The sequence below is a fragment of the Thunnus maccoyii genome, chromosome 4 (assembly GCF_910596095.1).
Source record: "Thunnus maccoyii chromosome 4, fThuMac1.1, whole genome shotgun sequence".
NCBI lineage: Eukaryota > Metazoa > Chordata > Actinopteri > Scombriformes > Scombridae > Thunnus > Thunnus maccoyii.
This window is the reverse complement of record NC_056536.1, coordinates 16,436,909-16,464,445: the sequence shown is the minus strand read 5'-3', so window position 1 is coordinate 16,464,445 and position 27,537 is coordinate 16,436,909. Positions and strand designations below refer to the sequence as shown.

The 27,537-nt window shown below is 40.5% G+C and overlaps 2 protein-coding genes across 2 annotated transcripts; one reads left to right on the top strand and one right to left on the bottom strand.

Annotated features, from left to right (window-relative positions):
- The first annotated feature begins 5,130 nt into the window (after positions 1 to 5,130).
- Positions 5,131 to 18,012, top strand: LOC121895898 (vasopressin V2 receptor-like). Its single transcript, XM_042409436.1, has 6 exons — positions 5,131 to 5,172; positions 11,208 to 11,593; positions 13,170 to 13,415; positions 13,680 to 13,826; positions 14,866 to 15,445; positions 17,016 to 18,012. The coding sequence occupies exons 2-6, from the start codon at positions 11,210 to 11,212 to the stop codon at positions 17,213 to 17,215; spliced, it is 1,557 nt and encodes a 518-aa protein (XP_042265370.1). The 5' UTR covers positions 5,131 to 5,172; positions 11,208 to 11,209; the 3' UTR covers positions 17,216 to 18,012.
- Positions 18,013 to 23,427: 5,415 nt separating this feature from the next.
- ssr4 (signal sequence receptor, delta) lies at positions 23,428 to 26,968 on the bottom strand. The gene is made up of 6 exons (XM_042409849.1): positions 26,792 to 26,968; positions 26,446 to 26,564; positions 26,288 to 26,362; positions 24,794 to 24,883; positions 24,595 to 24,660; positions 23,428 to 24,090 (listed from the first exon to the last, which is right to left on the bottom strand). Exons 1-6 carry the CDS (start codon positions 26,838 to 26,840, stop codon positions 23,986 to 23,988), a joined length of 504 nt encoding a protein of 167 aa, XP_042265783.1. The 5' UTR covers positions 26,841 to 26,968; the 3' UTR covers positions 23,428 to 23,985.
- Positions 26,969 to 27,537: the final 569 nt, after the last annotated feature.

Genomic DNA, 27,537 nt, shown 5'->3' with positions numbered 1-27,537 from the left:
TCCTCCTCTCCCACAAACAGATAAACACAAAATATGCAATTCAGTCGGCTAAAGATTTGGATCACAATCACAGAGTGGTGCTTGATGCAACTTCTTCTCATTGATCAACCATGAGACTCCCCTGTGTGATCCATCTCTTATCTGTGATGGACAGGGTGTCAGATCTTTCTTCACAACTCCCATTAACATCTAACTTGGCAGCAGGAATCACAGGTCTGCCGCTCAGCTTATTTATCTACATCTCCCACAGCTATTAGAATGACAAAGCACTCAAAGATAATAGCTGTATTCCACCATGACAAGTGGTTATGGTTATCATACTGTGACCATACGCAGAGCAAGCCATGATATGATGAATTAATTCGCCACTCTACGCTTAATGCTTTGAAGTTTCATAAACAGATTATGTCATGGACAATCCTTCTTTTGAAATGAGCATAAAGTAAACATGACACACATTCATAATGTCTGCACTTTCTAGCAGCAGCATTATTGTTTATAGAGAATGTCAAAGACCGCAAACCGGATCCTCAACGTCAGCTCTGTGTCCTGCCAAAGTGCCTCATCAATACAAATGTCTTTACTTTGCTGCATTCATCTCATGGCTCTGGTTTAACATGCAAAACATTTGATTGGCTCATAAAAACTGATGCATTGATAGTTAAAAGTAGTTAATTGATAGTTAAAAACACAAAAAATGTAGAAAGACATTGTTGAAAGGAAGAAATTAATAGAGTAAAGTTAAAAGAGAATATAGAAAAAAACAAATTTTTTTTAAAAAAGACAAACCATAATATAACTTAAAAACAAAATACAGGTGAATAATTTTATTTATGATGCTTACACACATTTCACTGCAACAACTAGTCCTCTACAGTTCACCTAAATTACACAAAAATATTTAGCTGTATCTACCATTAATATCATTATTTTGTTGCTGTGTTTTTTTCTCCTCCTGTCACCTCATTATAATGAAGGTGAATATAATTTTGTTTGTGATGCTCACAGCACTGAAAAATGACATTTAAAAAAAAATTAAACAGCAATGTTTCACAACACACTGTGCAGTTTTCAGTGGAACTGGATTTTTCATTTGTTTCAATGCTTTGAACCCCATAAACTAAATTCCGTTGACTTGCATAGTGATGAGCTGGAGGCAAAAATAAGGATTTAATGGTAAAACCTGCACAAATAAAAATTAAATGATCTGTATGGTTACTGTAACACGAGTGAGGAAACATTTTGTGATCTGAGTAAAGCAACCCTTTCAGTGAAGTGGTATTGATACTTGAATAAACAATCGGACGACATCTTTCACCTCTCTGATCGTATAAAAGAATTAACTACCTGCCCAAAATGGAAGTGGAATGTGTATTTCTAACGGTCAGTGACAGGTTTGCAAGAGTGATTCATGCTTGTAGCATCTCATGGAAAAGAGCTTTAAGAATAAAGACAGTAATAGGGCCTTTGATAGAAATAAAACTACACTCTATTGGCAAAGTAATCTCCCACAGTATCTTTTCCTGGTTAATATGGATTCATACAAGATGAATCCCAAATTCTTCGCCTGTCTCTGTTATTTATGGGTCGGCTGAGAGTTAATGGTTCCCTCAGATGTGCCTTGACTTTGCAGTGCCAACTTTGTCAGACCAGGTGCTTTTCTGAAGCCCCGTGCACTCCTCATCCTATAAGGCATCATCTAATTCAGGCCGTCTTACAGAAAGACAAATGGCTCTGATGGACTTTTTGTCTTTCTGAGCGAACATCCAGTTAAGCCTCGTCTCTCTCCGTTGAAGTTGATGGTAGCCATGTTTGTGGACTCTGGCAGAGTCTAGAGGAAGCCAAGCCACACTTTGGACTGGAAAGTGAACTTGATTGAGTGACTGTTTTTGGATTCATTTCAGAGTATTCCAGGACTGTCTCCATATCTGTCTTCTCCAGGCAGATGAAGGCTCCTGATTGACCACATGTCTGATTCATATAATGTCAATGCAACATTTTTTTTTTTAAATAATTGTCAACACCTCTGTTTGAATTAGGTCTCTCAGATGAGTCATTGTAAGGTCTTTGCAGAAGAGGCTCCTTCTCAGAGGAAAACAGCTGTCATTTTTATTTCTGGTACAATGCTAGGAGCTGGAAATAAGACCCAACATGTGGGAGAATGTCCAAACAGAAATCTCAGAGGAAAGGGTTGTCATAGATTGAGATATTTAAAGGTCACAACATTCCTTTTAAACTTATTGCAGCTCTGCGACTGAACATGATGCGCATGAGATGTTTTACTTGATAGATATCAGCATTTTTATGCGGATTGATGTGTTCCCAAATAACATATTTTATACAGCGTGTCTTTTGCTACAAAGGCTGTGTTTTGATAATCTTATCTCTCTGTCACCCTATCAAGGTGATTTAATTGTCCAGCTAATTCCTTTTCTCTTGTTGCTCCTACAGTCTCCCTCCCTCCCTCCCTTTTCTCTCGCTCATCAGTTATCATGTGTAGCTGTTAAACAAACAAAGTGGATCGTGGATTAATCTTGCTGCTTTGTGACAAAACGGCCTCCAAGGACAGAGCAGCCAGGATAATGACATTAGAATGATTCTCAGGGAACTTACAGCCCCCACCTCCTCAGCGGCAGGGCAGAGCGGTTCAACTGAAGGAGACATCTGATGTGAACCTGATGGCACCGCTGGAGGAAAGCGGCCAGGTTTTCTGACATCACGGGACAATCGTGTCTCAGCTTGCCAGGGATCAATGGTTTGGGGTTCAATAGACACTAATTGCCCCATGGGTATAGCATACTGTCTGTGCTACTGGGGGCTACTGGATAATACCTACAAAATGTCAGTGAACTACAGTCCCCTTATTAACTGCAGATTTGAGGGAAAAACTAAGAGGAAATTGCAATTTTTACTTGTCAAAACAAATCTTTAGTACATAGCCTGTCTGGTTGGATTTTTGCATGCATATGTTTGTGCATAAGAGTGTGTGAGTGTGCATGTGTGTGCATGAATTTATGAATTCATTCACTGTGTACACCTGTGAGGGTTTGCGTGCATGCCAACCGTATCTCCTTACCGTCACGTGTGAGTGAGAGAGAGAGCCTTGACATTAAAACTAAAAGACAGCAGCATTTTTTTTTCTTTCCCTGTTTTTTATGCATTAACCTTCACTTCTCTGTATGTACACCAAGGGTGTGACCTGCCGTTGGCCCGGCTGACTCAGCCAATTGGCACTCCTGGATGGCTGGAAGTATACCGGCTCTTGTCTACCAGCAACAAAGCAGATGGAAAACAACAGATCGCAAAACAGGGGAGGGCTTTGAATAAAAACACAAGCCGTGTGTATCAATGACTTACACAAGGCATAAATCATTACAATGAAGGGAGGTGCTTCTCTCTCTTTGTCACACACACATGCACACTCTCATCCTTACACACAGACGTAAACATGAACTTCAGAGCAAGTTTGTTCATGTATGTATATTTATGGACATGAACACACATACACACCACGTGCACCTGCAGATAAACAACTACCTTTCTCTGTCTCTCTCTCTCTGTCCCTCTCTCTCTCATACACTTTATAGGTATGTATAACACCCTCCCTCCTCTAGCTGAACGCTCCACCCTCAGTCCTAGAGGACAGGCTGGTTGACCCAGGAGGAGGGGATAGTGGGGGAGGGAGAGGGAGGTAGAAGAGCAGACGGAGCTCAAATTCATTTCTGCTGGTGGTGCTGGAGGCACAGCACATTGCAAGAGCATAACGTGACACACAAGGAGCCGGGGACACACATGGCTATCAAATGGATTTCTCTGACATACACTTGTGAACTACAACACAGCAAGGACCATACAGTCAGCAGGCAGACAAACGACTTGCGCAGACATTGCAGAACTTCTTTGTCACACTGACCAAAAAAAAAAAGAAAAAAGAAGCTACCTGGATTTGATGCAGACACATTGACATTTTACCTGATTCATTCAAGAGCCAGCTGATATTACGCTGAGCGGAGGGACTTGGATTGATAGAACTGAGGATGTGAATGTTTTGGATAAAATCTTGACAGCTTCTTGTCATACAGCTGCACCACTGAAGTGGATCATAAGTGGGTAAGTGCCTTTTATTTACTCCGTGATGATTGTTTGATTTATACGGATAGTAATACTTCTAATTATAATTCTCCCCTAATCACTGAAAACACTCTGCAAACAAGTGGTCTGTGCTGTAGGAAGTCACAATTGTTCATATTTTGTTTGAATAGATTTGTTTACTGACCAATCTAGGTCATCTCTCTGTATATCCAGAGTATCTGATGTCCGCACGGGACACAGATATGCCACTCAAGCTCTCCATTCAGTATTCTATCATTTATTCTGCCTGTTATTTTTCATCAATTTATTAATTGTTACTCAGTCATGTTATCATCTTTTGTCATTTTATCATCAATATGTATGCTGTATAAATAAGTAACATTGATACAGTTTCGTTTTTTCTGAAAAAAAAATTTAAAGAAGAGAAAATCTGTGTTATTAGCTTTTATTAATGAAGAAATTCACCTGTTTTAGAAAACACAAATATAATATGACTGAAGAGAAGTAATGTATTGATTATAGTATATTTGTATATTTGAGTATATTTGGAAAATATAACTTTGTTTAACAATTGCTCTTGTTAAAAGAAACTTCAGTGACATTTACATTTATATATGATCTTTGCATACAAATGTTCTGAATGTTGTCATCTGTTTATTTCAAATGACTGAATCACTTGATTTGCTAAATATTAGACTCATTATACATAAAGCCTTTGATAAACAAATGGTACTTACAGTGTGTATTTAACATGCCTGTCAGTCCTGATCTGAACATATGAAATATAATTTAACAAAGACTCAGAGTACATCCGGTACAGATGAACGTGCATGATTGAAAATATCTTTTACAGCAGAGCCTAATAGAAAATGCATGTGGTCCTCTTAAGTTTTTCGGTGGATTAAAAAAGCTCGAGGGAACTGTCAGGCTGTTAATGTGATCTGCTCTAGCATGTAATGTTAATGGACTGTACTGGTGACAGCTCTAATGCTTTGTCCCATAGTCACTGAGACAAGAGAAAAAAAACACACCAAGAGAAAAGGACACACGTGAGAAAGCTTACCATGCACTGACAACAAGGTGAGAGGCGGCAGAGGAGGGAGGCTTATATGTTCACCTTCGGGTGCTCTTTTTTTATGTGTGTTTGTGTGTCTGTGTCTTTGTGCGTGTGTGTAATGTCCTGCCCGTATTTTTTAAAAGGCAAATCAAAGGTCTTAAGATGATTAAGAAAAAAAGGAGATTTGTTTTCCCAGAGCAGCTGTGTGTTCATGGTACACACAAATTCTCATCTTCAAAGTTCATTGATTTATTGTCTGTATTTGCATAACAGAACAACCTATTATTTAATATATAAATGCATAGATACGTTTCTCCTCCTAACTATGACGCAATGATCAGAGAAAAATTTCTCAGTGAAAACCTGCATGTTTATTATTGCAGCAGTTTGTCTTGTCAGTTTCCATTGTTGTAACAGCAATTAAACAATTGGAGAAATCTCCTTAGCTTGTTGAATCAACAAATCTGTTTGCCAGAATCATTTTTTACGATTGTGAGCAGGAAGCTGTTTGTATCAAAGTGCCTCAAAAAGGATTTTTCCATTAATCACACACTTTCCTTCTTTATTTTCTTGTGTTTGGCCTGGTCCACGATATGCACAAAATGACTTCCTTGATTGTAGCATGCATCAGGAAAAATAATCATCATCATCATCATTACTGTTATTTTCACGGTCAATTTAGTCTGGTCTCTAACCGGGAATCATTTCATCATGTTCATTTTATCATGTGGCGCGGTTCTGACCATATCAGCTACAAATCTCCAGGCCTGTTTTAGATGATGTGGTAACACATCGGCCCAGTTTCCACTCTTCAGGGGGGAATACTCTGAATTTTATATCAGTTGCATGACGTAGAAAAGTCCCTTTTTTTTGTTTTTTGCATGTGTTGGTTGACAGTATGCTGGTTAATGATACATGACAAGAAAAACAGTGAGTGGTCTTATGAACAGGCTTTATCAGCGCTGATAAGGAGATCTGGGCCTTCTTCAACACCAGACCTCTAGTGTGTTCCGTCCACTCGTCGACGTATTATGGAAATAAACTCAAGGCAATGTTTGTGAATACAAAACTAAAGTAGCGCGCGTGGTGCTAAAATGTGGGCAGGTAATGACTGTATCAGTGTGTGCAATGAGGTGTGGCCCCGCATGATTAACATTTAATGGGTTGTTTGGGTAAGACAGTGAAAGAACAAAGTGTTTACTCTTGTTGCTCACATGGACTGCGGTCTGCGGCGGAGACTGAGTGACACATGCTGAATGGGGACGAATAAATCATGGATACAGAGCAATGAGTTTGATTTTTAATGAGTACAGCAGGTGACTCAAGAAAGTGGAATGCATAAATATATACAATGAGTATCCACCTGTCACTGAACCGACTCATTCAGATGGTGAACTTGCGCTGCATGCGAGTGCCAATGGGGAGCTAATTTACTGATACGTGGAGCTTAAAGAAGAAAGTCTGGTCACAAGTGCTTTATCATGCAGATGCAGTGCTGCACAGCCACAGCCCAGCGTGTGGCACCACATGACTCATCCAGACCTTTATTGTGTAAGAATCTATTGATCGGTATGCAAATAAAGTCTCTTGCCTTACTGAGAAAAGCTGCATAGAATACCAAAGACTACATCACATGCTTGATGCTTGATTCATATGTTTGTTTTCAGTCAGGCCAGACTATTTGAATCCTGTTTCCTGAAGCTAAAGTCTATTCATTAAACTCAAATAAAAATAACAAGCATATCAGTAATAGTTTCCTCTGCAGTTTTGATCATAAATGACAGAGGATGGTGGATTGGTTATAGGACAGAAGGTGAGAAATGCAGTGGGTGGATGAATGTAAAGAATTAGAGTTAAATAACAAGTGAGGAAAAAAGATGTATAGATAAGATATAAAAGAGGAGGAAGAGCAGATTAGAGGGGTAAATTAGCAATGGGTTGTTTGAGTGTACACTGATCTGCTAATGAGGACAGAAAGGTCCTCATTAATCAAATTGGGTCAAACCAGGTGAAGGGGAACTAATCAAGAGACTGACATGTAAACACAAGACAGGCGGGGAAGTGATGAGTCTTCCATTACGTTTGGATTATTGCACTTGGTGCCAGAGCACCTGTTTGCCTGCCACTGCTGCCACCACCATTTCAGGTTTAGCGAGTGATTAGCTTAAAAGCTGCCAACCAGGTCCCTCCACACTGTCAGTTTCTTAAAATGCAAATGAGGTGCTCTGTGCATGAAAAGTGAAAGAAATTTGTTTCCCTGCCATGCAGAGATGGCAAAACAGAACTACAGACAGGCAGTATTTTGGGTATTTTATTAACACAGTGAAGGCAGGAGGTTCAGTGTCCACCTTATGTTTCCTGCTTCCTTATTTGACCATTAATAAAACCTTACAAGAGCAGCAGTTACACATGCAAAATTAACCCCTTTTACGACAAATCCCTTATACTTAACTTAACAACTAGCCATTTTGGAAACCTCGCTTTTGTGTTGTAGAAATTTGAATGTATTTTGTCAAACATGACATTTTTTCCATTCATTTTCACACACTATGAGACTTTATTAGCAGAAACTGTAGAAACTTGATTAAGTTATGAACTCCATCACAGTGTAGATCAAGTCTGCATTGATTTTTGTTACATTACTGTGAGGTGCAAACGTCAAATCAATGTGTATCAAACTGCAATTCCGCACAATGATAATGCACTACTGTCAGAAATGAATGCTAACCTGATTTTCCACTGTGATTGATTATGTAATGCAAGTTTCAAGTTTCACTCTCATTAATTTTCATACCGTACTGAAAAACAATGGCAACTTGGGAATGCAAAGAATATAAAAAACTCAAATCAAAATGAACAAAAAAAATTATCTGTAAGAATGTTATCCATCTACATACCTGAACCCAATGATAAACGTTACCAAAATAAAGTCTATGAGTCCCGTTCAGAGTTAATTGTCACATTATTTGTTCTGACAGTACATCACATCAGATTCATCATCAAAGTATCCTCTAAGCTTGGATTATTTTAAATATTTGTCACAATGAGTAAATGACAACATAACAGTGTAATGATTATTTTCTCATCCCCAAAATGTGTCTCTTTGATAGATTTGGTACTTAACATATTTTAGGATGGTTTAAGAGGACTTTGACACAAACAGATGTCAGCATAGCTGGTACATGACATTCTTTGTTAAAGGGAATGACCAAAACATGTATTAACAGCAAGAAAAGAGGACTGAGATGTTGAGAGATGTGAATGGTTGGTAGCTATAATGTTTTCTTGCGCACTTTAACTACCTGTTTCTGTCCTCCCTGAGGCACTGTGCTGTGTGCGGGAAAGCCGTATACCATGGAGAGGACATGAAAATTGATGGTTGCACACCGGTTTGCCTCTGGAGAGGAAAGCGAGGGAGGGATCGACTCCCTCATTAATCTGAGTGAAAGCTTTAGAGTAAAGAGAGGAATGAACGCACTGCACTAACTACTAAAAGCAGTGTCCACAGTCCATCCAACACAGAGAGATAGAATAATTTGTGCTTTACATTAAGTCGATCGGACAGATGAGAATGCTGCGCTGTGCTTGTGTTATTAAAGAGAGAGCAAAGCAGAATATATTTTCAAAGACAGGGTAGGTAAAGAATACATTAAACTGGATCCAGCACAATATTAAGCTTCTCTATGTACTTTCATTTTACAGAATTTTCTTAGGACAGTAAATGTCAGTGCCAGAGGTTTTAAGCTATGTGTGAGTCTCTTGTAGTTGAGCCATTGCGCAATTTAAAGACAATCCATCTTGATTTCTTGGATGCGCAAACCATGCAAATGAGAAATGAGCATATTTGGAGAAAATGCTTTGTGTCCTATGGGAGTTCAAGAAAACAGGGACCAAATCAGAATTTGTCTGTAAACGATTTCTAGAAGGCCAGAATAATGTTTTTGTGAATCTGTTCTGGATAAATGTGCCATACACTCATGTTTCCCCCATATGTGAGCAACAGATAAGTGTTGACTTCATTAGAGAAGACTCTTCTTACCAGTTATTAATCTTTTAACTTAATTTTACTGAACACAATTTGAGTTTATTAGTTTATCATTGCTGTAATACAATGAATTAATTCAGTATGATAGAACCTCCCTAAGTCATAACACCTTATCTGCACAGAGGCATACTTGAAAAAGATATTTCATGTCAGAAATTAGTCACATGGGCAAATATACATAATGAGATTATAGGGGGCTATAAAGCACAGCAGCAGCACAAAGAATCCTCTCATGAATTATACTGTAATTACAGAGAGGGGCACAAGGCTCCTCAGGTTCCGACAAAGAGAGCCCGGGGGATTCCTTGATGAAAAAAGACCTTGTTGTCTAAACTCTTGATTAAAAAACTTGAAAAAGAAAAAAAATAATAAACAGATAATAAGCATGAATATCACTAGCTTTGATCTAAAGGCGTATGGACAGACCTTTGACTCACTAGGTCTGTCCAGTGCAGATTTGGAAGAATGTTTTAGTGCCTTGACCTGGTTTCGCCATTTACGGCAGTGTTATGATTGCCTGGTGTGGCAGAGATTCACTCGAATCAAAGAGTTGTTGTCTGACTTGAGAGAAATGGATCCGCTCAGATTCTTCTCCTTTCATCCATGGCTCTACCTTCACGTTGGCGGAGAGGTCCAGCTGGCCTGACTCGTCATGCATTCATCTGAATACATTCCTCTGGCAAAGCCAGCATGCAACACTTAACAATATGTTCTGCTGAGTTATCTCAGGCACCCAGCAGCGACTGCGCTATTACTAGCAAATTGGCCATTAGGTCTCAGTGGAGTAGTGAGAACAACCTTGTAATATCTTGTTAGTCATACTCAATTGCACAATACTATCACTATAGTTTTCCTCACTATTTTTAGACAAGTGGAAAATTTCCAAACACCCATTCAGTGTGTATACCTAACCACTCCTTGCACATTAGTCAAAATAGTACATCAATATAGTGTCAATCAACACACACTGCACAGAGCTCTATTAAGACCTATATTTGGCCAACTCCTCTTTCCTTATCTTATCATTCATTCTTTTTCCACCCTGATTTCATCACTCTTCTTTCATCTTCTTCTGTTTCTCCTCCCAGACTTTCTTCTATGTGCAGTTTATTTGACCAATGATGCCCCCAGCATCCCACAACGCTGTTTCTAAAAATTGTCATCTCATTTCTATCAACGTTGTGTTCTTTTGAGCAATTTATTTATATGCGAAGAAAAATAAACATAAAATTTATTGAGATCAGGAGAGAGAAAGAGTGGGGCAAAAGAAGAAAAGAATGCCTGAATGTATGAGAGAAAGATGGAGAGAGGGGGGAACAAAAACACAGGAGAAAAGGAATGTTGGGGGGTTAGCATGGGATGAGAGCGATTATGAGAACGGAGGTGAAGGAATAAGAATGGTGGGATAGTGGGAAAAGCTGTCAAATCAACCTTGAGAAAGTATGAAAAAGAAAATAAACCATGCTGGACTTGCGTCAAACAGAACGAGAGGATTTAAGAGATGGACAAACAGACAGACTGAGGACTCGTTAAAAAATTGGAGACAAAAACATAATAATATTCACATGGCTGCATGATTGGTTCGGTGTCTGGCTTTCATTTCTTTCAGTCAAATTTGATAAAAATGGCTTAATTTAGAAGCTTTTTATAGTGTTCAATGTGAAAATGCAATGAAATCAAGTGAGTCCTTGTGATGAATCCTTGCATCAACAAGAATCTTAAATAAAAGCCGTAAGTGTTTTGGGCCTTTACTCAGCTGACCAATTTATGGGCATTTTGGAGGTGATTGAATAAAGAAGGAAGACATGATACTGATGTAAGGATAATTTAGAACAAGGCAATTGTTTGTTGATAAAATCTGAGCTTGGTAGAATCTAAGCAAAGATAGTCTTATGACCTTGCACCAGTTTGACTCCTGGTGACCATTTTGCGCAGGGCATCAATTTAAATGTCTCCGCAAACAACAAGGGCTTTCATTATCTTTCCAACATTAAAACTTTGTTTGTTCCATAGGAATGGAAAGCATCAGTTTGGAAACAGACTGGGATGGGCTAGCCCTCTCCTCTCTGGTCGCCACAGGAAGGAGCAACGTCTCTTCCTCGTCTTTCTTTGTGTCTGAACTGAACTCCCTCAACAGTTCTCAAAGCGGGGGATCCTTCTTCGGGATTTTCCCTGAGAATGGATCAACCACCACGCCTCACACCCTGCCCCAGCCCAGGATGAGGGACCTGGGCTTGGCCCGGGCAGAGATCGCAGTGCTGGGATTGGTGCTGGCTCTCACTACCTTGGGGAATAGCTTTGTGCTGTGGGTGCTGCTGAGGAGGAGGAAGCACAATGCACCAATGCACGTGTTCATGGTCAACTTGTGTGTGGCTGACCTGGTGGTGGCTTTCTTTCAGGTCAGTTCATGAGTTACTTGAAACCATTACAGAGAGTTAGAGTTGATGCTTTGATACTGTCCATCATGATATTATAATGAAGATTTTCTCAGGGGTTCCACCATTTGTACATGCTCCCATTTGGCAACATTATAAAGAAACATATATATCCTATTATTTATATACAGATGATACATTTCTCTGTCTGATGATGATCTTTGTCCTAAAAGAAAGCTAGCATACAGATGTTATCAACTATTGGATGTCAAGAACTGCTTTTCCCCCCTTTTTTACAGCTGAATATCTGAACAAAAACACCACCGACTGGAAATGTATTTTACACCTAGAATCACTGTCTCGGGAGTACAGCGGGAGAAACCCTGTGCTTAGTTATTTTGGACTCTGATCTTAACTTTGAATGTCACATCAGTAACTGAACTAGGACAGCTTTTTATCACTTAAAAAACAAAAGTTAGAGGATTTATATCACGAGCTGACTCTGAGAAGCTGGTCCATTCATTCATCTCACCCAGTTAGATTACAGTAATGTTTTCACTGCTAGATTATCCAAACAAACAATAGGAAGGCTCCAGCTCCTTCAGCACGCACTATCCAGAATTCTCACATGTACACAAAAAAATGAACACACTACTCCAGTACGTAAATCACATCAGTGGCTCCCAGTGCACCACAGAATTGACTTCACTATGCTACTTATAGTCTTTAAAGCACTTAACTGTTTGGCTCCCCAGTCAGACCTCTCAGGTCATTAGGTCGTGCTTTTAGCTGCCTTGGTCCTGTTCTCTGGAGAAAACTGACTGATGAGCTGAGATCTGTTACATTCAAAAGTAAACTAAAAACTGAAGAAGAAATAGGGAGTGCTGCACTGGGTCAAGAACAGTAGTGTTGATAAAAAAAATCAGTGCTCTTCAAGAATAAGGCAAGTAGTCAAGTAAGAATAAAAAAGCAATGACTGCCCAGCTTACTTTTAATGGAAGACCATTAATTATTTATTTTTTTATCCATGATGTAATAAAGGATTTTTAAACTGAAAACTTTTCTGTTTTCTGAGGCTTATGATTAGTTACAAAACCAACAAGTCCATCTTTTATCCCACAGCTCATTGGTTCCCTTCTGAAGACATTAATCTTTAAAAGTGACTCAGAGATATATAGTTTCATTTTTTAAAGAAAGGCTCAGTACCTTCCTAAAACTGCACTATAGCAACCATTATTCAGACAAGAAAGTCAATTGGTTGGAGACTATTTTCTGCTGCAGATTAATACAAATCTTGTACTCTAGTAAATATATACAGCAACAGGACAGTGTATGTGGGGATTGAGTCAAAATACAAACTACAGTGCCCATGTTAATGTAATGAAGGAACATGTCACCCAGAACAAATATGTGTTTCATGTGTTTTTAATAGTTTTTGGACAACAATACACGTTACTAAGATTTGTAAGTTTTGGTCTTTTTATGGGATCATCTTTAATTTTTCATTTCTATGTTTCTAAGGGGCAAAAAATGCACCACTTTTGTATGCAATTGTAGCCACTTCTAAAAATAACATTTTTTTTTTAATCTGTGTGTCCAGGTTCTTCCTCAGCTTATATGGGACATCACAGAGACGTTTCAAGGTCCTGACTTTCTCTGCCGGTCCATCAAGTACTTACAGATTGTGGGCATGTTTGCTTCCTCCTACATGATAGTTGCCATGACAGTAGACCGGCACCATGCCATCTGCTGTCCATTGCAGGCCTACCGTGGGGGGGCAATGTCCCGCTGGAACACCCCTGTCATGGTGGCCTGGGGCCTGGCACTAGTCCTCAGCATACCGCAGGTAGGGAGGGGTGGACACACAGGAGAACAAAACCTCTCTCTTTCTCTCTCTGTCACACACACACGTGCATTCACAAAAAATTGCATGGTGAAATAGGAAATGAGGGTTCAGTAGGTGTTCACACACCCTGCTTTCTACAGTATAACTCAAGATGTTGGTCTATTTTTAGCACCATGAGGTCATTGCAGTTCAGTTAACGGAGGAGGAAACTGGCAGTCATGTCTGTGGGTGTGCTGACCAGCCTGCCTTTGTTCGGTCTGTCAGGTGTTCATCTTCTCTCGCTCAGAAGTGGCTCCTGGAGAGTACGAGTGCTGGGGTCACTTTGCTGAGCCATGGGGGCTGAAGGCCTACGTCACCTGGATGACAGCAGCTGTCTTCCTGCTGCCCGCCCTCATCATCACCATCTGCCAGGTAATACTGGTTCTACTGACCGATTTCTCAATCTGCACGATCCACAAAGACTAAGATGACATGCTGCGGGCAACATTATCCAACAATGAAGCGTGTGGCATGAATAAAATGCTGTTTTGTTTTCATGGCGGGTGCATTTGGCAGGCATTGTTCAATAACCCGTTGGGGACTGTGGTTGGTGTTATGTAGCATCCCATGGCGGATAGGCATTCTGGGCTGCGTCCCATCAGCCCTGCTGCTCTATTTAGGGAAAGATATTTCCAGGGTCTAGCTATTTCCCCTAATTAACACAGCACTAGAAGGACCACTGCTGAGACGGCTGCTCAGAAAATCTGCCCACACTGAGAACCTCCTGCCAGGAAGTGGAATGTACCAGATCTCAGCCAAACATAGAATCCCTGACCTTTTTTCATTATCGGATTTCAAATTGAGAGGCCTCTTTAGACACTGTCAGAGGCAGAAGAGTTCTGAAAGTTGCAACTGACTCAGCTGATTATTGTGAGTACCATTGTACTTTACTGTACTGTATGGTGCTGTGGATTGGAATGCAGTGTCTAATTAACTCATGACCTCATAAATGTGTTTTGAAAGTAAAAGGTGGCAGGAGAGCAATTGTTGGTGGTGGCAAAACTTAAACAATAGAGTAAAAATAGCTGCAAATGTGGATGATGTGATATTATTGTAGTTCAAAATATTGTTTTAGTTCCTGAGGAGAATGTGAGGAATCATTTTACTGCAGTAAAATTTTACGGTAGTTATTCTGTAACAGAGTGAATGAATAGTGGTATTTAATAAAGATGCATAAAAATGTCTGACACTGGTTTATGGCTGATGGTAAAGGCCAGCACACACTCGGCCATTTATTTCAATTTCTGTGAATCTTAAAGCTGAAATGCAAACAGAACAAGCATTTGAATCTGGCACGTGCTAGTCCTTAAATTTAATCCTTTGGCCCTGAGGGATTTCAATGATGGAATGTCTTTTGCACAGTTTCCCTCATTAAACTGTGTAAATTCATGAAAATATTGTTATGTTTCAGATAAGAATCTTCCGGGAGATCCACAATAACATCTACTTGAAGTCGGAGAGGATGGTGATGGCTGAGTTGAAGAAGAATCAAATCTTCTTCCGCTTCAACAGCTTTAAGAAGGAGGATGAGCGGGCCCGTGAGAGGGGGAGACGCTCATCCGGAGGAGGGGGTAGAGATGGGAGAGCAGGACAGCTCCTGAAGGGTGTGAATAACAACCCTCACAATAACACTCACAACAGCCAGGTGGGAGAGTGTTACGACTATGTACCATCCACTATTCAGTATAACAGTTGCCGTGGTGAACATGTGACAGCAACAACATCGCCAGCACAGCAGCAGCCTCTGAACAACTCGGATTGTCAGGAGTCCTACACGTCCTACGGGCTGGCCTCAGGCTCACCTCGCTGCTCCCTTGATTATGCTCCTGCTCCTGCTCACCCTCCACCCACTCCACCACCAAGCATCACTAAAGCCATGTCCAAAACAGTGAGAATGACCCTGGTCATCGTGCTGGTCTATACTATCTGCTGGTCACCGTTTTTCATTGTCCAGCTGTGGGCAGCCTGGGACCCCAACCCTCCAGACCAAGGTCAGTCACAAATATGCTTTATGGGTGCTGCTTATCCATGATGCCTTTTCAAAGAGTTGCTCTGGTACAATATTGAAACATTCTACCCTAAAGTACATGCAATTACCCTCAAAAAACTACAAAAACAATGTTATAACCACAACCAAATAGTTTTTCTCAGATGAATTGATCCTCCTTGGCGCATTTTTTTTCCATTTAATTGCCTTAAATGTGCATCTGTTTTGCACTTCAGGCAGCCGAAAGCAAAAGCTAAACAACTGGGTCTGGTTTGTAACAACAACCTCCGATCAATGCTGTTGTCCATCTTAGTAAATAGGACTACATATGATCTCACTCATTATTCAATGGAACACCTAGCCCCAGCTCAGATGTGATAACAGTGAGTGAAATGCAAGGTCAAAAGGACAATGTTTGTTTTGACGCACTACCGGGAACCCCTGGATGACATCTTTGGCCTCTATATTTTGGCACACAAACAGCATCTGTTAATGTCTTCACTGGCAGGCAGTGATGAAGTAAGCAAAGTTAATGTAGCCTTAAATTGTGGCTGATAGTATAGACTGAGTGGGAGTCCTCTGATCTGAGGCTAAAGACAAACACCAGAGGCCAGTAAATAACCCGTTTATATCCCCTGCTGATTTTGCAACACGGCCAGATGTTGACATTTCATCAACAATGATCCGTACCAGCAGCTTGCACACTTAGTTGAAATCACAATCAGCAGACACACAGAGCACAATACGTAAGCTTGAGCGCGCGCGCACACACACACACACACACACACACACACATACACCCACACATGCATATACAAAGTTTACTGCAAGTATGCATACACATGAATGAGTACTCTCTGGCGGGCAGATCGTATCCCCGCCACACATAAAAATACACACACACACACACACACACACACACATACACACACACACACACACACACACACACACACACACACACACACACACACACACACACACATGCATATACAAAGTTTACTGCAAGTACACATACACATGAATGAGTACTCTCTGGCGGGCAGATCATATCCCCGCCACACATAAAAATACACACACACACACACACACACACACACACACACACACACACACAGCTGATTATTATCAGCTTTGTATTCTAAAATCAGTTTGTCCTAATCTGTTGTCCACAATTGGCAGCAGTGAAATAAGCATGTTTTAATCATTACATAAAAAACTTATTATTAGAAGTAAAAAACAACAACAGAAAAACAGAAAAAGGAAGTATGTAGGGTTTTGTCCATCTGGGATATTTACAGTCCTGTTGCTATTCCTGAGGGAAATGAAATAAAAAACAATAGTCAGGAGTAGTTTATATTCAAATTGAATAGATGTTGTACACATTTATGTTTGGTTCATAAAAGAGCAAAGAACAATGTGAGTACTGTGATCATTTGTCCTCAGCATAGGAAAAATATTCCCCTCCAGCTCACAAAAATGTGAAAATAAAAGTTTTTATGCTTGCCCCTGCATCTGCATGAGCTTGCACATTTATCTTATAATGTGTGTGTACGTGTGTTTGTCCTCTGCAGGAGTTGCCTTCACTATCCTGATGCTGCTGGCCAGTCTGAACTCGTGCACCAACCCGTGGATATATACAGCTTTTTCCAGCAGCGTGTCCAGAGAGCTGCAGAGCCTGCTGCACTGTCGGTCAAGACCTGGCCGCCGGGGCTCCCTGCCCGACGACTCCACCACCACACACACCTCCACCACCAAGGACACTCTGTACTGACAGACACAGATGAGACAGAAACAGACACTCAGAGACACAAGTTTGAAAAAGATACGCATGGATGGACAAGCGACTGTTCCAAGGACTTGCTGTTGGGCACAACTCCGCCGCCACCACTTCCAGCGTCGTTGCCTGAGAACAGAGAGTGCTGACCTCCGCCAGATGTTTCCAGCAACACAGGACAACTGTACCATCAACAGGGCCTCTATCTGTAATCACCATCCACTCCACCCCAGCAGTGAGGAAGGGTGTCATTTAAGATGTCAACACCACATTATGGGGACACTCTGGAATACACAGTGGCGGTCAGCGACAGCACCTGTAACGCAACATGGCATTGAAGCAAAGCGATTTTCATCTCAGTTGCTGTTGAGTTGGACCTTGTGTATTGATTCATACAAGAGAAACTCTTGCTTCTGCTCAGACAGAGCAGAGCAGGAGGAATGTAAGGGGTGGATCACTGCATTAATAGCCTTGCGGCACGCCTAATGTACAAAGCAGCAGACAAAGCTATGGGTGTAGGGAAAACAAAGCAGCAGGCTGAGGGAAAAAGACAGAAAGACACACACACACACACACACACACACACATATACAGACTGCTGCTGGACTGAGAACAGACAGGGGATGATATGGATGTTAAGGCTGCAGCAGCAGTCCTGAGAAGGCTGTATTTGAAATCTAATAATGTGAACAAAGTTTGTTAAATCAAAGAAAGTGGATTAGAGATGGATGCTTCAGGCTGAATTCATATTCACTCAAGAGGTATCCAGTTTCTAGGAACAATGGTGATTTGTTAGCAAGCTGGACAGAGATCCACTCAGGAGGACGGTGCAATAGATTCAAGACACCACCGCCACGAGGACCTGGAACACCTTGGATTAACACAGACAGAAACACTCACAAACAAGCATAAGTGTGAGGGGGTGGGTTAGTCCTAGAATAATACAAATGAACAATCCAGGTTTCCGCAACCACCCGGGACACAATTATGTGATTGTATTTTATACAAACACACCATATGAGGTACAGAAAATGAGCTTCCTGTCATGCTCTCCTGGAAGTATGAAACAAGGACATGAACATTATGCTGACGTCACAGGAAGAAAACAAGGAATAAAAAACGTTCAGCAGCATTCCATGAACAGTGACGAACAATGTAAAGTATATTTATTAAAAATGTAAGGCACATTAGATAATATTTCATTTTGTGTAAGATAAATGTTGAATGTAAATCATGCAATTGTAACGGTCCGATACATGTATGTGTTAGTAGAAAACAAGGAGATGTCAAACCAAAGATTTTCTAAAGCTTGACTTTAGAATCAATTCAGGTCTTATGACAGTAAAGACCCGGCAAAGCTTCAACAGATGAGACATATTAAGTGTATTAAGTCGTTTAAGAAACTACTGCATGTCAGTTTAAGAAGAAGTTCATATCAACAGTGAAAATAGTCCCTGTCAAAACCAAGTGCCTGTAATGTCAGTAGACATTTTTAGAGGGGCCTCCCTCACCGGATTAATCTCAGAATGATGTCAGCCATGTTATTCTTAGACAGAGCTACCACCAGAGCAGGGATCATTGGATATGTTATATCACGCCATGAGCCATGAATTCTTTTATCTACTTATTTATTGTTGTATAAATGAAAATATACACATATATATATATTTCAGTTCCTGTTACTGATTGATGTTCATGTACAGTTTTTATATCACATTTTTTCTGCATCAAAAGTAATATAGTATGGCCCTCAACTGCATGACAGAGCTAAATAGCAATGTTTTTTGTTTTTTTTTTATAAAAGAATGATTATATAAGCTACTGGACATGCAGTAGATGTGATAACTTTCTGTGTGTATAAAATGAGATTAGACTTTACTGTATATGGTCAAACTATCCATTTCAGATGAGAGTAACGGTGTGGGTTTTTTTTAAAAAATCTCAGTCTGTGTGAGTTCAGCACATCCTTTTTCAGTTTTATGTGAGTCTGCAGGACAATACTGGGATGCTTTCAAGGTGTCTTGGGAGTACGTGTCTGGGTCGAAGGAGAAGCCTCACCTTTTCCTCCGTACGGCCAGGGTGTTTTGGCTTTCGGCACGTCACTGTGCATTTGTTCCCCAGACACAAGCATCCACTTTGATTCTCTGCCAAATGAAAGGCTACAGCAACAGCGTCCCGTGTCTCACTTTGTTATATCAGGAAATAGATGAACTTCTCCCAAACCCTGAGGGTGTTCATGTATTTTTCTCTTCCTGACAGGATGTGGAGAGGTCAGAGGATGATTCTTCTCTGCTGAAAGAGCCAGACTTCAGATTCATCCAGCCTTTCAGATTGATGAGAGATGCCAAACACGCTTTCCTGTGCCTCTGTCTGTGCAGACATTAACAAGCATTACAGCAGCTAAATAATGAATATACACCAATAGATGAAGAATTTTGCTGGCACGAACACCTACAAGTATCTGCTAAAATTAGACCCATCATTGCAGAGAATTTCCCCGAGTCTACTTTGTTTCCTGAGGATAGAAAGCCTGACAGCATCTATTATCACCCCAGCTATCATCATCCCCCTTGTCAGAGCATATGATAGATAGTCCACAGGGTAGGTCATTGCATTTTTGTAATCATGTGGTGTGTGTCAGTGTGTTTCGCTGTATGCTGAACATCCTAATGCTTCCGCTTTTCAAGCTGGATTGAGGTTGATGTCTAAACTCAAGGTCACCTCTTCATTACAGAGAGGCAGAGCTTCCTGGCAGGTCGGCGACTGCGTTGGGGGTATAAGGGAAATAAATGACCCCGCTTTGTGGCTGTCACAAGGGCAAGGGAAAAAAGGTGAACTTCTCTCTCGAAATCAATTTAGGGTCAGCCAAGGAGTGCATACAGTGGCTCTGAAGAATGACGAAGCCCCTCAGCCTTGACCAAAGTCGGTATAAATCAGACCTGGAGCCAGGAGCTTTACTACACTGAGCAATGTGTCTGCATTGCTTAACTCTAGACCCCTCCGCAGACCTGATGACTGCTGGCTCTGCTAGTAAACTCCTTCCAAGACACCGGGAGGCATATCTGGCCCCGACCAACTTACACAACCAGCCCCAGTTTGTGTGTTAGCAGAGAGCGCTGGAGCATCATACTTTATAATCAGAGGAAGCAAAAGAAAAACAAGCCGAGCAATCTATCTTGCCTTTTCAAAACACACAGTTTGTTTCACTCTTCTCCCTTCAACTTAGTGTTTTTTTAATATTTTTTGTCTGTCAAAGCAGCTGGGAATTTATGTTGAGTTTGTTTCACTTAAAAGCATTTTCTCACATACAAGGCATCTTCATCCGGCGCCTTTTATTTGCAATTATAGTTTGACTTAAACTATTTTCAGGGTGATTTTTGCCTAATATAGCCAAATTTATTTTTACTGGTGGCAATTCTGATTCTTTAGAAATTCTTGGTTCAGTCTTTAGAGAAGACAAAGTGCTCACAGATTTAAAAGGGGTTATTCTGAGAGCCAGGGGGATCATGGTTAGCTTTTATCACTTTCACCCACCTTGTTTTCATTACTTAAAGTGTGGTTGTGTTTACGCCTCAACAAGAGCCTGTAGGGTTTCTTTTCTTCATAGTAAAAACAGGCATGTGGTCAGTGTCTGATAAAACCCATTTTATGGGAGCTCATTCAACATGCTTTCATTGGATTTACAGGCGAAGAAACAATTTGTTGTGGTGCGTCTGCTCCTATTTAACCTACAGTATTTCATGGTTCGTGGGCCAGCTTTGAGCAGCGGATGTAAATGAAAAAATTGCAATGGTTGACCTTTCAGTGTGAAATGTGGAGAGGATGTCTAATATGATGAAGGAAAAGATATTTATAAAAAAAGAGAGAAAAAGGGCATTTTTCCCATATATGGCCGGTTCTTGACTGGCAACAGCATCAACAGGCAAAGTGGATTAGAGGATGCCCAAACAGGACAGGAAGAGGGAGATAACCAAGAGGAAAGCGCAAAAGCTTGGAACTGACTGTGAGTTTATTCACTCCACTCCAAACACAGTCAAACTGTTGTGGTTGAAGCAGCTATACATATAACATGCCTCACTGTACACGGGCCTGCACATCCGTGAAACAAGCAGAACAATAAATGTTATTGTAATGTAAGGAAGAGGAGGCCGGCATGAAAAGATACAGTCTGTTTTCTGATTATTGTGTTAACCCACAGTTTGCTGACCTTGTTTGGCTTTACAGAAAGTTTAAAGAACGAATAGTAAAAACAGTGAATGTGGCCGAGACAGAAAGTGTGACTTCATGTGAGAATCATTTGTGTGACGCCAGTTTCCACATTGCTGAATCTCACTAAGCTCATCGGTGTCTGCCCCCAGAGTTGCTGTTTAACACACCTCTGTCAAAGCAGCTTTGCTCTGCCTCACAGCACACACACATACACACACACACACACAGATTTTTCTACAGTAACTCTTATTTCTCAGTAAAAATGTCTTATGTAATAATAGTAATAATAATAATAATAAACTTATGTATCCAGCACATCTACAAACAAAGTTACAAGGTGCTTTGTGTTGGTTAATCAAGAATGTGTTGTGTAATTTTATAAAAAATAAATGGGATTCAGATTTGTTTGTTTAACGTGACCTTGAATTAGTGTCTGAAATAAAGAAAACACCAGATAAACAATTCACCACTGAAAGGATAACTTCCTGCGAGTGCATTCGTTCTGAAACAATAACAAAATATTTCATTCCACTTCCGCAATTATCTACATTGATGTGTGAGGCTGGAGTTACGCACTCTGAACTCCATCACACAACAAAGAGAAAGAGAAGCACTGTTCATTCCATTTATGTCCCTCCATCAAACCATCCCTCACTTCTCACAGTTTAATGGGTGACTCCATGCGGGAGTGTCTGGATTCACTCCAACTCCAACTGTCTTTTTGGAATTAACAGCACTGTGATGTCTCTATTGTCTCCTTGCCAAGGTGACACAAGACAAAAGCTGAGATGTGCTTACATCCCGAGAATGTCTTGTGTTTGTGCTAACAAAGCTACAGAAAAACAGTCATATGAGAAAGTTCTTGTGTACGCTGCACATTGTGCTGTTTATGTTCGTAGATCATGTTACTCATATACAAAGTTTACATTAGTCTCATGGGAGTCAGTGAGAAGGTGCAGTTGTGCTTTTCTTGTAGGCTAAAAAATCAGCACTCTATGTGCTGCACAGGGTGTCCAAACACTGATATGGGCCAACTACAGAAATAGACATGCTAAGTTTAAATCTCTGTGCCAAATTAGATCACACAAACAGACGATTGTTCTAAGTGCCGATGAGTGTGACATGCTGGAGTGAAGTAAATGTAAAACATGACAGGGTCTCAAAGTGCATTATGCAATGTATTACATTAGGAACAGCTGATACTGAACCTGTAAAGATCACGTGTGATCTGTGCACGAGGAAATAACTGGCATCACTCTCTTTTACCAACTGGGACTTAAAAAGAAGCCCAGAGCTGCCACAGTGTGTTCAGCTGGTGGCACTGCACCACAGCCAGGTAACACAGGTTGCTTGTTCACTGATTTAACACCTTTAACATATTTACTGTCGATGTACACTGAAAGAAAACATGATAGGACATCAGCTGCTGGTGTGCTGGTGTGCTGCAGTGCTCGGAGCACGTACCTCTTCTTGACTATGTAATGCCAGTGGGACAGTGGACAAAAATAGCCGTCACGTCCACTGAGAGTTCAGCCACAACCTCTATGCTGAACATGTTTACAGCAACAGCAGAGTTTTGTTGACTACTATAAATCCTATTAAATATAGAGTCAGACTATCAAATATATTATAGTAGTAGTCATTTTTTATCAGTATTATGTATGAATCTTTCTCTTGGGAGATTTTTAGCAACTTTATCAACTTCTTAGAAATATCTCCATAACCATCTCTCTAGCAATAGTCTGTGAAAGATAAATCTGCTTGGAACCAGTCATTGTTTGATCTGGATGAGGGCAGCAGACTGTCGAATCATCTAGACTATGCCAATTTACCACTGGCAACCAAATAAAAAAAAAAAAAAAAGAAAAAAGCTTCATGGTTGATGTGTTGCTATGAAACAGAAAAGCATGAATCTTCCGGTCTGTCCTGGAGATAAAGGAATTTGTAGGAGAGCCAGTCTGTCACTGGATTATAAAATGAACAAACATATTACACTGGAAGAAAAACAAGCCATTTATTCATTTTTAATGGAAGAGACATATCCAGTAGGCCTGTTCAGACCAGCCAGTGCAGTCACATTATTGACATTTCATATGCATAGAAGGCTTGACCTCTCTGTTGGTGTTCAGCACAGCTGTACAAGTTCCACTCTGGCCAGCGTATCCACATAGGACAAAGGATAATCTGGTCTGGATGTAGCAACATCTTTAAGGGCGGAACCAAATACAGTAAATATTCTACTGTTTGTTTTGTTTATTTATGTGGTCCAGGTTTATTGGTCTGGTTTTACAAAAAAAAAAAAAAAAATTACACATTTCCAGCCGTATTGAGAAGACAAACTTGTGACAAAATGAATCTGTTCATTGATAAGACAGATCGCATACAGACACAGTCTGAATAAAAAAAACATACAAAGACTGCTTCTCTTGCTCCTCGTTCCAAAGCAGATCACGTGACAAAGTTCTGTTGGTTTGCCACAACACTGAATGTTGGATCGTTGGTCGAGCTAATTCAGTCTTTAACGATCCAGTGGTTTAAAAAAGTGATTGTGGATCCGTTTATGCTTGGATGGTGCTCTTTGCACTGAAAGCCATGTAGTAGACCAGAATGCCAAGGAGGGCAGCCACCACCTCAGTAGACACCCATGGGCCGCTCCACGCACCCTGGAATGAGATTTAAGAAAATAATAATAATAAATAAATAAATCATTACAAGTTTACAGAGGAAGAGAAGTACTTAGATGACTGAACCAAACATTCCAGTTTCACCTGGTTCAACGGCTGATTGCTCAGATTGGACCTCATATCACAAAGTACACAATGACTTATCAGAGCCATTTTTAAAGTGTGTTGTTATTCTTAACAAGGCCATCATACCTATTATATATTTGTTAAATAAAATAAATTATGAATGTAGGGCTTCAAGGTGAGACATAGAAAATGACTCTTTTCTCAATAAAATAGCATGGTTGCTGAGAGAGTGTCCTGGGAGTTACTGGATCTCGTTTACTGCTCTACTGTGGAAGGGACCTTGTCTAAAATTGAGACAATTGATAATTATTGCGAAATGCTTGTTTTAAATGATCGTCTAATGCAGCTACAAAGCTACTGGCATAATAATCGTGACTGCACTCTTGTGTGCAGGTTGAGGGTCTATAAGAGACTCACCCTGTGGTCGATGTTGACGGAGAAAAGAGGCTGGATGGCATTTACATCCTCATTATTTCTCTGGGCCTGGAACACAGAAGAAGCACACGTATAATTCAAACTGAGCAACCTTTCCTCAACAAGACAGCAACATTTGGAAAACAGCTGCAGCTCACAGGCAGTAAACGATGAGCTTATCAACTGAACATTTAATACTCACCTTACGCAGGGCACTGTAAGACTCCTCATCGAAGAATTTGACCTGGTATGTTCCAGAGCTGGCCTGTTTGTGAGGAAGGCTCCAGGACACCTAGTGGAGAAAGTGACATGTTGGCAAATGGCTGAACTTTATTTCAGTCTCTAAACTCAAAGCTTGTTTGGACAGTCTCTTCTCAGAGGTTTTAATGGTCTTGAACTCAGAAACACACATAATTAAAAATATTAAAATACAGCATAAGTATTTTTGCTTGAAGAATGAACAAGAGAGCTTGAGAGAAGTTGTTCAAATCCTTCCAACTTTCACATCTTGTCAAACACTGTGTGAAGGATGAGTGTCTGTAGGGCTGCAACTAACAGTTCTTTTCATTATCGATTTATTTTATTGATTAATTGATTAGTTTGACCCATAAAATGGCAGAAAATGGTGAAAAATGTAGTTCACTGTTTTTGAGAGCCCAATGTGACGTCCTCAAATTTCTTGTCTTATCCATGTTTTCTTGAAAAAATGACTCAAGACAATTAATTGATTATCAAAATAGTTGGGGATTAATGTAATAGTTGGCAACTAAACGACTAATCGTTGCAACTCTAAGCATCAGTTTCAGAAAGTTACAATAAATTTTGGAATGCATGTTTCCCTGATTCAGATGTCGGGAGGGTGTGGTGGTCAGGGGTTTCAGATGGTATTCAACAATCAGACAAGCACCATATTTGAAGACTAATGACACCTTTAGATATCAGCTAAATATGACGGTCACATCTCTGGCATTATTACAGAACCGCTCTTTCATAAACTCAAGGTTTTAAGAGATTGTCAATCTGCAGGGGGACAATAGTACTTGAGACTATTTGTTTAGTTTTAAACTTAAAGTCCCCCTCCAGTCAGTAATGTGTTTTTCTTCTTGTTCCTACAGTTGAATGTTTGAGCTTCACTGTGCAGAATGATGTTTGTGTAGAGTTTGACACTAGAGAGCTGTTTTCACTTTCATCTGCTGAAAGTGTAAAGTTTCTCTGATTTTAAGAGGTGGGCCTACAGGCATGATTTGTGACATCACAACTAGTTTGGAAGCCAATCCTGGTCCAGTATTGAACTCTGACACAAACTGTTATTCAAAGTGGAGCATTTTATGTACATCTTAAAACAAGTCTGGAGGGATCTTTAAACTAAACAACTAGTTAAAGAAATTCTATGACTAATATTATTTATTTGTATTATTATAATTGTAGTACTAGAAAAAAATAGTACTTGATTTAAGGACATGCTCTTAGCGTCAAATATTTGTAGGGTAAGAAGTTCAGGGTGGTCCAGAACAAGAATCTATGTGTTAAGTTAGCAACTGAGATTTGCAATTGGCCAACACTCTGCTGCTTATCTCATTGTGGTTCTTTCTATTTGTTGTGTGATCTAGTACTAACCATAAAACACAAGCTAAATCAGATACAGCGAGAGCAACTGTTTGCATGAGCATGTATAAACTTAAGGGCACTTCCATACCTGGTACTTGCCAACATCCTGTCCTCTAGTCACAGGGAACTGTCTTCCATTGACATCAGCATACAGAGTCACACTCTGGAGAAGACAAGACATGATTATCAGTGAGCTCTAAAACATCCCCATACTGTCTGCGTGACGTGTTGCAGGAGGACACTTACCTGTGCTCCGTTGGCACAGGCCAGACTGAGCTCAACGATGAAGACAGACTCGGAGGAGATGACGGCGTCTGAGGTGGTGTAGGCCGACGGAGTGATCACTGGGTCCGTGCAGCTCTCTCCTGAGGGCAGAGCTGAAATTAGCTAAAAATCTAGGACACTGAAGCATCCCATACACATCTCACTACCACTAATATTCCCCTCAACTCCGTTAATGTGGGACACATGTGGAACTGATGTGACATGAGCCGGTGGACAAACTGGCAGTTAAAGCCGCTTAGCACTCCAGGCTAACTAACTAACAAACCCCGGCACATAGAGCTCCTCCACCGGTTCCCCGCTGACTTACCTGAGCAGGCGGCCACAAGCAGGGCGAGAAAGGCGGCTATCCGGATCATTGTGGTGTCTCAGGTGTTTATAGTTGTTTCTGGGCTCCAGCTGCAGCAGCGCTCGGCTCTTTTCTCAGTGACCACAGGAAAGAAGTCCACCTCAGCGTACTGCCGCGATACCACTGCGGCTGCGCAGCAATGACGTGGACCGTACCGCCGCAACGCATCTTGGGAAAGCCCTCTGGCGACACGTCATCTGAACCAAACCGGAAGTCATTTGTTCTTCATTTTCTTTTATTATTTTTATAATAACTAGTCCCACACGCTTAAGGCTAGAAACACGGTTCCAATTCTGACATGTTTAGCTTGTTTCCACGATGTGTGCTATCACTTTTATTATTTTTAGCATATTCCAGTGATTTTATATAAATGTTTAAAGTATTAGAATGTATAATGGAGTCTATGGGAGAAATGATAGACCTAAGTTAAGTTGAAAAATTGAAAACTCTTTGTAAGTTTGAAGCTCAACTGCTCTGACATACTTTGGCCTACAGACTCCATTCTTTAAAGATGTACTATGCAGGATTTGTTGGTTGGTGTTTGTAAACATGGCATTCAAAGATGGCCCCTCCTCCCCAGAATTAGTGAGCAGCAGGCCCGGTGCCAGGATGAGTGACTGAGGGGGCTGTTTTTTTCATAAAATAAAATGAATTGATTTAACCATGCAATAGCCTCAGAAAGGCTAAGTAACAACCACATAAGGTTA

What these genes read in the sequence shown, in the direction of transcription:
- LOC121895898 (XM_042409436.1), top strand. Translation starts at nt 11,210, where the DNA reads ATGGAAAGCATCAGTTTGGAAACAGACTGGGATGGGCTAGCCCTCTCC. An exon ending in TCATCATCACCATCTGCCAG is followed by an intron (nt 13,827 to 14,865) that starts GTAATACTGGTT and finishes GTTATGTTTCAG; the next exon opens with ATAAGAATCTTCCGGGAGAT. An exon ending in CCCCAACCCTCCAGACCAAG is followed by an intron (nt 15,446 to 17,015) that starts GTCAGTCACAAA and finishes TGTCCTCTGCAG; the next exon opens with GAGTTGCCTTCACTATCCTG.
- ssr4 (XM_042409849.1), bottom strand. Translation starts at nt 26,840, where the DNA reads ATGATCCGGATAGCCGCCTTTCTCGCCCTGCTTGTGGCCGCCTGCTCA. An exon ending in AGGATGTTGGCAAGTACCAG is followed by an intron (nt 24,884 to 26,287) that starts GTATGGAAGTGC and finishes TTTCTCCACTAG; the next exon opens with GTGTCCTGGAGCCTTCCTCA. An exon ending in CTTACAGTGCCCTGCGTAAG is followed by an intron (nt 24,661 to 24,793) that starts GTGAGTATTAAA and finishes TCTGTGTTCCAG; the next exon opens with GCCCAGAGAAATAATGAGGA.